The sequence below is a fragment of the Gavia stellata genome, chromosome 11 (genome assembly GCF_030936135.1).
Source record: "Gavia stellata isolate bGavSte3 chromosome 11, bGavSte3.hap2, whole genome shotgun sequence".
Lineage (NCBI taxonomy): Eukaryota > Metazoa > Chordata > Aves > Gaviiformes > Gaviidae > Gavia > Gavia stellata.
The window spans coordinates 5,436,378-5,448,948 of NC_082604.1; the positions used below are offsets into that span (position 1 = coordinate 5,436,378).

Here is a 12,571-nt window from a genome sequence, read left to right on the forward strand (position 1 = left end):
TTCTATTGCTGTGCACTGGAGAGGCATCAAGCTTAACAGTCAGGTTTTAACTTTTTGTCAAAACAGGAAAGATCAGGATGGGAGCAGACAGGCTGTTCAGAGACATCACTAAAACAATTTTTGCAAAAATAATTCCCAAAACAGACCCTATTGCTATTACAGCATTACATATATCAGTGGTTTGGGGCATTGTCTCTGCTCCAGCTAGGGAATTTATAATGCATTAAAAATAAGTAAGAGGACCCCAGGCTACACTGTGAAACACATCACCATGTGAAGGGCAAAGTCTATGGACAAGCAAAAGAAAACAGATTCATCATCATGTGAGTTGCTTTTCTTCCACTTCAGGGGGTGCTGCCTTCAAAGGCTTGCCATGACCAGTTAAATGTTACCACTTTAAGGTACAAAATCAGAAGCTGCTCAGCTTGTTACTGGTAGCATTTCATTATAAGGGACAGCTGGGTCAAGCTTTGAGTTTGACTCTAGGGATTTACACAGACTGTTCCCATTTAAAGTAGATGAGCAGCTTACTGGACCTAAGCAAAAAAAAGACCAGTATATAGAATTGTTTAGGACTGGCATTTCAAGTGGATATTTTTTTATTTTAAAGGTAGTTTCCTGACTGTTTGTCCATCCCCCTCTGAATCTCAACTACCAGCCTTCAGAATAGCTTCTTATTATCACTGTACTAGTTTGTGTATGTTGATCTCAATGCTAGAGTAGTATCAGAAATCAGCACTTGGAAAAAAAAAAAAAATCAAGAATTCCTCCCTGGTCTGACCTGTTGTTTCCACAATATTGCAGCATTACATCACCTTGTATGCTGACCTGATCTTGACTTAACACAATATGACTTGTTATAACGGAAGCCACACATCCCAAGGCAGCCATGTGTCAGAAAACATCAGACTTGCAATTTCAGATCTCCAAAGCCCCATACGGTTGCCTTGTTCCAGTCACAAAAACCACAACAGACAATGAACATCTTACAAAGCTTCTTTTGTAACAATTTATTTCTTCTTATAAAAAGGGATTTAGCATCTTTCTAAAATTGCTCTCAAACACTGCAGCTTGTGACAGCACTCCCACCACAGTTAGGAGTATGAATAAGCCAGCATTATTACAGGAATAGAGCACTACAAAGACAGAATAAAACACAATAGGAAAAAGAAACTATGTGATGACTGTTATAAATAAAAAATACAGTCCAATAAATGCAGTTATATGGGCATAGAGGAAATAGCCCTTGAATCCCAACAGTTCTGTCAATAAAAGTTAGCATTGTGCCCTCTTGGCCTGCCTGCAAAGATAAAAAGTGTCAATAATCTGCATAACACACTTAAATCAACAGAAACAGTAAAAACCAAATCTGCCTACATGCTACTAGATATCTTCTACTCACCTCTACTACCCAAAGAAGAATGAACCAGAAAACTAACGCAGGCCCATAAATCCCCCAGGCAGGCAATATTAAATGAGGGTACCTCAGTGGGCACAGGGGCAGCTGCAAATCATTACACAGCTGATCACAATTTAGAGGTAAGTTGCAGCAGAAAATAAGGGTGGAAATACTTAAAGGAGAAGCTGTTTTCTGGCAGCATCAAAATGTGCAGTCAATCAGCAAAACAGACAGCAGTCAAGCTGTGTAATCTGATGGCTCTAGGGGAAGCTATTGAGGTAACTGGTCACTCCTCTTAGAAGCACTAATGGTCTCAGGCCTGGCCAACATACCCTGCAGCATGGGCTAGATTTCCATCACTATCCATGCTTGTCAAGGAATTGTAAGACATATTTTTAGCATGTTTAACTGGCTTCTGTTTATCACTGAGCCTGTGTAAGCCAGGGATTCATCTTCCCTAGCTTGTTTCACGCCTGTACAGCACTAAGCACTCAGAACTCTCAACAAGGTAGAAAAGTAAAACAATTACTTTCTTTTTAAATTTTTTTAATCTTAACATATATATGCCTCAGGAGCATTACTCATTGTCTTCAACACATAGGTAGTAGTGGGGCTGAGCCAGGGAAGCATCCTCACTGAATTGAGAGTAGGCAACACATCACAGAACCATACCCAGCACTCATCCAAGCATCAACTGGCAACATTTTGTTTTGAAGAACCCTACAAATACAAAATAGCACAGATTTTTAGCCCCTTTTCTTGAGCAGGGGAGAACAGTGGGCAGTTTTTCAGAAATGCTGTTTCTGAAATTGGCCTGGCTTTCTGTCCCAGGTGTCTGTCAGCTTCGATGGGAGGCTCTCAGGCAGACAAGTATAAGGCAGCAGGTTTACTCCCGGCAAGCCATAGTGGACAAGCTGAGCTGTGTCAGGTGAATGTTTCCCCCTCACCATCCACAGAACTATTTGTGCGCATAAGCTCAAGCACGTGCTGAAGTGGAGACAAGACTGGGGCCTCAGCTCCCCTCAAAGATTGTCATTTTGATGCAAGAGCAACCAGAAACAGGCAACCAGGACAACAGAGAGAAAGGGAAACAAATGCAGATAACAGATCAAAACAGAAAACCCTGAGGAAAGCTTTTATTTGAATATTTGCTCTTGATTTCAAGCTTGCTCAGAAGCTTCCTCCATATTATCATCAGATGCTGCATGGAGTGTCCCTCTATCTCATGTCCTTTTTCCTCACAAGTTCTTTTTTATGTATGAAGGCTAAATTTGGCTCTTGGATACAAATTCATGGCTCTCCCTGAAGGGAACAGAACTTAGCTCTGGATCCAAGAGTAACAGATGCCATCAGTGGGAGTCACAACAGCCACAAAGTTTGCCACAAGCAATCATAACGCTGATCTAAAAGTCTCCCCTGGTGGAGAGGAGAATACTAATAGTTAAAACTCCAACGGCAATGTTCTCTCAAGCATTTCACAGCAGGAATTTGCCTCAGTAGGAATTGTGGAGTTGACCTCAGATATAAGGGAAATCTAATTTAGAAATCCCTTTTTAAAGTTATACAGCAATGCCACGGGGCACAGAATGCTATTTCATCAGTTTAATTTCTATTGATTTAAGGCAACTTTGATTTGCTCCCTGCCCTCCCTATCTTGCAGCTCACGGAGCAATCTGATGCTCTCTCATCCTGTTGTTCAACATGGCACAGGGCAGGAACTGCTCACTTATAGCAACTAAAAATCTCACCACCTTTAGAGATCATCACTTATGGACCAGTTTAGTGTTTAATCAGTCCCCACAGACTACTGGGCCCAAACCAAAGCAGAAAGAACCAGTACCAGACAAAGTGCAAGGACAGGAATATGATGACAGTAAAAAGAAGCAGCTGGCGCAGAGAGGAAGACAGTGCCAGAGAATGAGGAGGACGGTGTACAGTTTCTTACTTTTAACTGGTCCTCTGGGAGTTGTCGCAATTGAATCCCTCTCTCTGGCTGTGTCTCCTTCTCTAGCTTCCTTTTTTGGTTCCTCTCCATCCAAACATCATCGAAGCTGAAGCACTTATAGAGGGGTTTAGGTCTCTTCCTCCTCCTCTCTGGAATCTCCTTGGCTTTTTCATCTGGAGCAAGGAAGGAAAGCCTCCAGGCTTTGCTCTCAAGGGTGGAGATAGGGCGTGGGGATGGTGGAATCGGGGGGGGCCTTCTTTTGCGATGGGGAACCCATTTCTCATTTGGCCTCTTTTCAGGCGGCGTTTGACATTGCTGTTTAGACTCCTGTTTTACAAATAGCAGGTGAAAACATAGGGTTTGTTGGCTGGAAATTTAGTTTGCTTCAAATCAGGTTGAACAGAAGGTGGTAAAGCTCAATTACCTAGCCCCAGAACTATTCAGAAGAAAATGCTTTCCTAAAAGTATTGGCTGGCCGAAACCAGCCTGTCTACTCACTCATCCTTCTCCATAGGCTTAGGGGTACTCCACCCTAAAGCAGCAGCTCTCCTATCCTTTGAGAGTGTAATACACACTCTGCACAGGACAATGCCCTTTTCACCCTCATTCTAGATGGCATATTACAATAACATTACTACTGGGATTTAGGTCACTCTGTCTGTGTAATATTATTTACAAAGACAGACAGTGTCTCTGAAAATAGAATAATGACCAGTCTTGTCTGTCTGTGCTTTTCCAACTGTACTTCAGTTATACAATGTGAAAAGGCTTCCTAGATGCCTGCAGGTCTGATATATTAAGCCCTGTGCTTCTTGATGTGCTCTTTGTGCTATCCATTTTATTTGCTTGATGTTGGGCTGAGAGCAAGGAATTGCATAGCTTTGCACTTCACTCTTACTTGCTTTTAATGAGTGGTTGCACAAAACTACAGCTTTTATACTGGAACAACTTGAAATTAAGTGTGCCCTGAGGCATCTAACTACTATTCCAGGTAGCATCAGTGTTAGAATCAATAATATTTAAGGTGGGAGATAATAACATTGAGGAATGAATGATCTCAGGAGTCTCTTTTCATGCCAAGAAAATGTTGTGTGCTGACAACAGTATTTCTCCAGTTTCTCACAGTTCATTTGAAGGACCCAAATACAACAACCCTTGAACCACTGCAGGCACTTCCTATCTACTCTCAATTAACCAACAATCCCAGATCAATTCTTCTTTGCCACTGGCAAGAGATGCCACAGCCTAGAAACACTCCTTATCTACTAGATGATATGCAAAAAGCAAAGTGTATCCTGCTGGTATTCTGTGCCTAACCTCATCATACTGGAGAGGACCAAGGAGGAGAACTTGCACAGATTCCAAACATGGGACATATTAGGACAGCTTGCTCTTGCCTGCTGGGTAACACAATTATGTAAGTAAAATCATGCCACAAACAATCAGATGAATTAAATATGTAATGAAGGCCTAGCCACATCGGCAAACTGGTCATTGTTCTGTCTTGCTGTTTTCAGCATAAAATCTTTGTCCCAGGTATAACTTGGAGAATGTTAACCATTAGCAGGTAATGAGAAAGGGGCTGGCCTGTTCTCCATCAGGCTAAGAAGGATTACTTGCTAGTGTGGTAGCCAGAGCCATCAGGGGCAAGCTGATCCATTGCTGTTTGGTACACCACTGTAACACAGATAAAGCTGATACCACCGAAAAATACCTGGCTGGGGGCTTGAGGAATATATACATATCCCCACAGTGGAGGGCACGCTGGGAAGTGAGCTCAAGAAATGTCACAATTATGCATTGGTTTTGCAATAATGTCTTTACTCATGAGGAACAGAAAAGGACTTTTATTCAAATCCACTATTAAACTTGATTTATGACCTTTTTACTTATCAACTTACATAAGAAAGACCATCCTTAGTGTTTAGATTATAATTATGTTGGAAAGACTTAACACTGCAAATATACTTTGCCCAATGTCTCTGCTGTATTTTCAGAGATTCCTGAAAAAACAACTTCACTTACAAAAGCCAGGGTGCAGTTCTACTTCATCTCACAATGTCATGAAAATCATAGAATCATTTAGGTTGGAAAAGACCTTTAAGATCAAGTCCAACCGTAAACCTAACCCTGCTAAATCCACCACTAAATCATGTCCCTAAGCACCTGATCCACACGTCTTTTAAACACCTCCAGGGTTGGTGACTCAACCATCTCCCTGGCAGCCTATTCCAATGCCTGACAACCCTTTCAGTGAACAAATTTTTCCTAATATGGAAATAAATAAAAGCCCTAACTGCTTTAATAGATAAGATGTTGTGTCCTGAAAACTGAGACATTTAGACTAATTTCCAGGCTCCAGCTGCATTTATCCAATATCAGATATCATATTCTGCAGCCTCCAGAAGAATCCGGAAAATTGAACTGGCTTTATATGGCTTAGATACCATTTAAGTTTTTCATGGTTTTCTTCGAATTATTTAAACTAGCAATGAATTTAAGTAATTATTTATTTGCTCCTAATTGTTCTGTTATAGGATGTGGGCTTGCCTATTAAGGCTTTACATATACCTCATCTCTCCACTCTTTTCTACATTCTCTTTTGGGTCATCATTTACAGGTCAATGATTTTATTCATCCTCTGAGAGGTTTCATCTGCTGACAGTGTGTATAGTCCAATTATCTTGCATTTTCCTAGGCTGGTGTAACACTGCAGTCTCTTCTTTGGAATATGGTGTCCAGTGTTAAGTTTCTAAGTTAAGTCGATGCCCATGAAAACAAAAGATTTTCAAGTAAAGCAGAGGACAGAAGAGAATAAAGCAAATTCTCTTCCCCTTCTGTCCACATCAATTCCAGGACTACAGCCCTCACTTCTCAAACTGCCACCCACGTGTTTTTTTAGGTTCCAGACAGCATTAGCTAAAAAACCCAAAACAATAAATCAAAAAAATTTCATTAGGACTATGTGAGGAGAGGTTGAGGGAACTGGGTTTATTCAAGCTGATAAGAAGGCACTAAAGGCAATGTAAGAGCAGTCTGCAACAATTTTGTAGTTACATGGATGATGGATCAAAACTCTTCTCAATAGTGCCAGACAATGCCACAAGACAATGACCAGAAATTGTAGCTTGTAAAGTTCTGGTTGGGCATTAGGAAAAAATTTTTCCTCAGGAACGTGTTTCCCAGAGAGGTGGTGAGATTTCCAGCAATGGAAGTTTTCAAGACTTGGTTGGACAAAGTCATGGTTTTGTCTATCTGGTGTTGCCACTAGTCCTGTCTGAAGAAGGAGGTGGGTTTAGATGACTTCCCAAGGTCTGTTCCAACCAACCATTTTATTTCTATGCAAAAAATAGGGAGTTTCTAAAAAAAAAAAACAGGGAGAAAGGGCAGGCTAAGACCATTTTGGAGGGTATCTTAAAACTTTAATATAACCTGGGATGTGAGAGACAAAAGGCAGCAGCAGCAGCAGCAAAAGCTCTGTGAGGGCTCATCTGAGTTGAACACAACCAGCCCTCAGCTGCAGAATTGATCAAGCAGTTCCAGATTCATGAACTCTCTGAAAAATGTCTGCTTGGGGTACGCAAAATCTCATACCCTCTTTCAAGCGCCACTTTTGAAAATCTGCTTGACAAAATCTTTTTGCCCATTTCTTAATGTCAAAACTCATCACCAGCAATACTGAAAAAGTAGCATGATCAAGCCAGGTGCTGGGATCTCAGCTAACAGATCAATCTCAGTCACTCTGATGGTTTGTGCTTAGGCCCTGAAAGAGATTCCTAAACTCCCAGCCACTTACAACTCGGGAAATCCTCTCTGGGATTAAAAGCCTACTGACAGAAGAAGTCTCTGCTTTTAAAGGCCTCAGCCAACCAAGAAATCTCTATTGAAGATACAATCCTTTCTGTGAGATCCAGCCTATCACAAGGAAATTAATGTGTTACCAGGAGTAGAATACAATGCAACATCAAAAGGAGACCCTGAGCCCATAGGGTTTTTTCTGTTTGCTGTAGAAAAGGCAGAAAAGGACTTCTAGTGGCAATCAAAGGGTAGTTATGGTGACTGCAAAAGACTCATAGTACTTTGAAAGACAGCTACCCATTGTCTAAAGAAAAAGATTTTACTTCTTAAAAAGTGACGGCTAGCAATGGGAGTTGATTTCTATGTTGCCTTTCACTTCAAGAAACTTATTTACTATACACTAGTTACAAGGCTCAATTCTGCCTTATCTTAAGAGGGGTAAGACCTAGCTAAAAACTGGAGTTGAACACAGGGTGGTGTCTGTGTAATCTGTCTGAGGCATATTATGCATTAGTGCTGTTGTGATGACTCCATTCCTTCAGATTTTTGTGGTAAATCCTCCCTTAAAGAATGCATCAATTCATATAGTCTTGAACAGAAACAGAAAGATTTACGTAGTGCTACCTGTCTTAAACAAAGAGGAATATTTATGCACCCATCTAACCAATGTGTTCACTAAACCATTAAGGAGTTTCACTTGAATTCCTAAACCATATTAAAACAAAAGACTCTGCAAACTAAACCACCACCTGATCATTCCCAGGCAACTCACCTCATCTCGGAGCATGTCACTAATGGAAGAAGCTGTGTTTAAGCTGATCTGGGATTGACTGCTTATGCCACTGTCATCCCTCTGGTATTCATTGTCCAATGAATGCACAGAAAGTAAGAGACTACCTCTGGGTTTCAGTGTCTTTGGTCTCTCAGGAGCCTCCAAATTGCTTTCAACTGCAGAGTTGTTCCCAAGAGAGATCATTGAAGTGGCACATATTCTTCCAGGATAACGGAAGCTCTTGTGTTGAGAAGTGGATCGTGGACTCTGTGGTTTAGGACTCATGGGCCTACAAGGCACGTCTTTACCATCAGAATTTGAGAGCTGGGGACATGATGGACTTGACTGACTAAATGACAACTGCAAGTCAGTGGGGCTAAATGGAGATTTCATCCAGTATTCCTCTAGAGAAGTATTTAAACTGTTGCTCAGAGCCTCCTGTTGTTCATCACAGTCTGAACTCTGTGAGTATCTGATGCCCAGATCATGGGACTGTATTCGTTTTCTCCACATACCTGCAGGTGAAGAGATATCAACAGGCTCCACAGAGGTGTCAAAATAATTGGTGTCTGTTGAGGAGCCATTAGCTGTTTCTGCTTTAAAAAATGTGTGTCCGTTGGAACTATCCTGTCGCTCTACTGACATTGTTCTCATTACATGGCCTCTAGTTGCATTAAGACTCTCCTGTGCTGGTGATAAACTTGCTAAGACAGGCCTTTTTATTCCATCTGCCTCCTTGCTTTTTAGAAAAGCTTTCCAGGTGCTTTGGCGAAGTTTGGCTTTCTCCTTTTCATTTTTCAGTGATACTCTTGAGCTTTGCTCAGTATTTTCCTTTTCTGGAGATTTGGATTCAAATAAGCTTGAGAGGGACTTGTGTGCCAAGGCCAACCTTGTCTTGAACTTCTTGCCCTCGGGGTTTTTGTTTCTTTTGTATTCATTTTCAGGGAATGATTTTCTAATCCCAGAGTATTCCACAAGCTCACTGTCATTGTTTTCAGATGAACCTGAAAGTTGTCGATCTGCATATTTGACAGGAGCCAGTGTGGGAGAAGTTGAATTTGTATCTACATCTTCCATTAGTATTCGACCAGAGCCAGAAGCCTTCCTCAGGCTCATTCTGTTGAATAATCCTGCAGGTCTCTCATAGAATAAATCGTCATCATCAGAGTACTCAGAGGTGTAGCTTTCCTTCCTGTGGAAGGCTGAACCAGATGAACAACTTTTGAAAGACTGTAAACTTTCAGTGTCTTCATCCTCTTTCCCAGCATCCAGTTCTTCCATCTTTGCCTTGCTGCCAAAGAAGCTGCTACTTCCCTGATTTTCTGCTGTGGCAGGCTTAGTTTTCCTGAAAGATGTCATTTTTGAGAATACTAAAAACCTGGAAGCTTTCCCACTATTCCCATTCTTTGTTGGCTTTTGCACAGCCTTATAGAGACTGCTGTTACTTCCCAGGACGTGGAATGAGTTCTCATCCATTTCCTCACTGTTAATACTGCAGGTACTTATATTATCTAGGCCCAGGATGCAAGCATTATGGGTCTCCCTTTTCACAGAATAGTTAAAGACATCAGACACATCTAGACTCAGTGTATTGTCTTTGCTAGGGCTAGCTGTGTCTTCTGCAGGAGAGCCCTCCTTTCCTTTGCTAGGAGAAGGTTCTTCACAAAGACCTACTTGTTCCTTTGAACCGTTACAGCCCTCAGTTCCTTGTCTGCCTACTGCTTGTTCAGAGATGATGCTGGGCCCTTGAAGGTCAACATCAGCACCATCTCCCTGACACAAATTGCTTGCATTGCACGTTTCCAGTGTTACTGTGCTAGCTATGTACAAGCCTTCCTCTCTGCCTTGATGTGCTTTGAATTCCTCTTCCTTAGACACCTGGTCATCTCTTGTTTCAGCCCATGACTTTCTAAACTCTTCTGTCTCTAATTCAAAACCAGTCTTTGTTCTGCAAGGCTCTTTCTCAGAGATCATAACACCACTTCTGCTATGTGATTTTAAGAGCGCTTCTTCACATTGATCTGCCTGACTTTCTGCAATAAGTATATCATTGCCCAGTGGTACAGTAACACTCCTGAATTCCACTTTTGCACTTGTTACCGTGGAATTACTACAGATGAACCCTAAGGGTGAAACTGCATCTGTTTTCTCTCTTTTCTCTTGTGAAACTTCTGGTTTTTCTTCAGTTGTATCCCCACCCAAGAGTACCTCCGCACTACCAGGAATGAGGTGGGTGGCCAGAATTTGTTCTTCACAACTACTGCTTTCACTCAGAACTCTCTCTGGCTCATCATGAGCTTTGCTGACAGCATGAGGAGACATCAAATCCTTGCTCGCTACATTTCCCCATGTTCCAGTTACCACTTCAGTAAGAAGGTTATCATTTAGTGTCTTGGTCTGTAATCCTTTCTGCTCTACAGATACTATAATTAGGGCAGGCTTTAACTCTGGAGGAGTCATTAAATGCTTTCTCTGGCTTATATAATCTGATCTACGAGTCATTTCAACAGCAAAGACACTGCCTTCATCCTTTCCTTTATGAGTAGGATGTTCATTTGTCACTAGCTCAGACTGACTCCTTAAGGCACCAGTTTTGCAACTTGTATTTTGCTGCATTGACTCTTTGTGCTCTGCCCCAGTGTTACTGCCACCTGGTTGCAATGTGGTTTCCAGGACTTTCCAACCAAAGTCAAGGTTAGAAGAATCATCTACCCATCTTTTCCCTACCACAGTCTCCATACCTGACAGTTCAGATTCAAGGCCATTCTCCTTCAAACTTTTCTGCTGTATTCTACCAGTGGAAACACAGTTTATGGAACAATCACAATCTCTGTTTTCCTCAACAGCAGGAAAACCTACATGACAAGCTGCTAGGTTCTCAGTGTCACCAATGCCAGACTCAACATCAATATCATGAGGGAATCTGTCTGCTTCCAGATCTCTTTCAGCTTTGTACTGGTCACTTTCTATAAGTTCTTCAGCATTTATGATCACTGGCTCACAGTCCAGGGCAAATGAAGGCTCCTTTTGTTTCAGATTATGCTCATAAGCATCAATCTGTGTAGAAGATAAGCTATCAGCACATGTACCTACTGCTTCTGGGCAAAGGCCACACGTCTCAGATTTAGAGTGCAAACAATAATCAACGCACTGGGGAGAGCCTGCTGGTTGAGAAAGCTGACACTCATTTGAGCCTATGTCAGTATTAAGAAGAGATCTTTTTATGCCAGATTTGCCCTCTATTTTTATTGCCTTTTCAGGGTTTACAGGTACCCTTCCTAAGTTTTTCCAAGCATATTCAAAATCCAGCCCTTGAAGATGTATTCTGGAACATGACCATCTAAATTTGTCTGTCAGATGAATACAGTTCCCCACATATTCTGTCTTGCTTTTAGCACTGATATTTTCAGGTACACTATGCCATGTTTTACTTTCTGTAATCTCTGACCTTGTGAGTGCTGGCTGAGATTTTGGTTTGAAGCAACTCTGGTAAAAGAATGAATCTGATGTCAACATGGTCTCTGTACTTCCATGTTTTATCCTTTTTCCTGTAGTTTCCTCACTGTCAGCTGAGTTCCTCCTGCGGAATTTTATACTGGACATAGAATCTAATTCACACTTACAGTCAGATGTCTCAGTGTAACTTTTATGGTTAGGTCCATTTGTCTCAAAATGAAGATTGGGCAAACTACAGCTTGATGCTGCATCTGACTGGAAGGAAAATTGCTGTACCTCAGGAAAAATCAAACAACTTTCTGAGTTTGCTTTGAAACAAACAATGCTTAATACTGCAGGATGTTCATTCTGTCTTGTAACATCACCTTCTGTAGGTACTGAGTTGGTACAGGACTGCACTTTACTGCTTTCAAACTCTGCTTTATTTTGCAATACTGCTACAAACTTTCTATTTGTCTGTGATATAATTCCCTCTACACTGACTTGGTTCTCTGTGTTGGAAGTATCACTAGTTAGTGTTAGCTCTTCATCACCCAATCCTTCACCTTCTGACTTTGCAGATTGTATGGAAAATTCAGTTTTGCTTGGTGCTGCTTTGATTTTGGAGGACTCTTCTAACCACCCCTGCTGGGTAAAGTCTGATTGCCTTGAGCGCTTAAATTCATGGAAGGTTGTTTCTGCCTTTGCTTTAGGAAGACTACAGCACAGATTTTTTTTTTCAGTAAAAAGGCAGTTTGAATCCAAGCAAGTTTCCCCAGTTACATCACTGGAAACAGATTCTGTCTCTGATGCACTCTCATAAGGCTCAGTTTTTACATCTGACAAAGATCCACTCTGATGTGACAGGGTCTCAAAATAATCTTCATCTGTTTCTTGGCTGGATCCATGTATCTCCAGCTCTATCGTGCTCGGGGTAGAAGAACTCAGATCGTCTTCAAACTCTCCTTCACTGATGTAGTTTTCAACTGGCTCTGGGGTCTATAAATAAACAGAAAAGAATGATTTAGCAATCATTTCCCACAGTAGCAGGGTAGCATAAATTATTATTAGAAAAGGGAGTTAGAAACACAATTTAATACATGTTGATGTCTTTGGAAGTTATACTTGATATTTTACTTATTGGTCGACCTGAGGTCTTTCTATTTCTTACTTTTTGTTTCTTAATTATTTTTTTTTTTAAATATGTAGTTATGCAGAGGCA

The 12,571-nt window shown here is 41.2% G+C and overlaps 1 protein-coding gene across 1 annotated transcript in view; it reads right to left on the reverse strand.

Moving 5' to 3' along the window:
* Positions 1 to 7,967, reverse strand: part of ARHGEF4 (Rho guanine nucleotide exchange factor 4) — a 119,552-nt gene extending 111,585 nt beyond the window's left edge. Inside the window, 1 exon segment of the mRNA XM_059822572.1 lies at positions 7,915 to 7,967. Within this exon segment, the coding sequence (XP_059678555.1) occupies positions 7,915 to 7,929 (15 nt within the window). The 5' untranslated portion in view covers positions 7,930 to 7,967.
* Between the last annotated feature and the right edge of the window lie 4,604 nt (positions 7,968 to 12,571).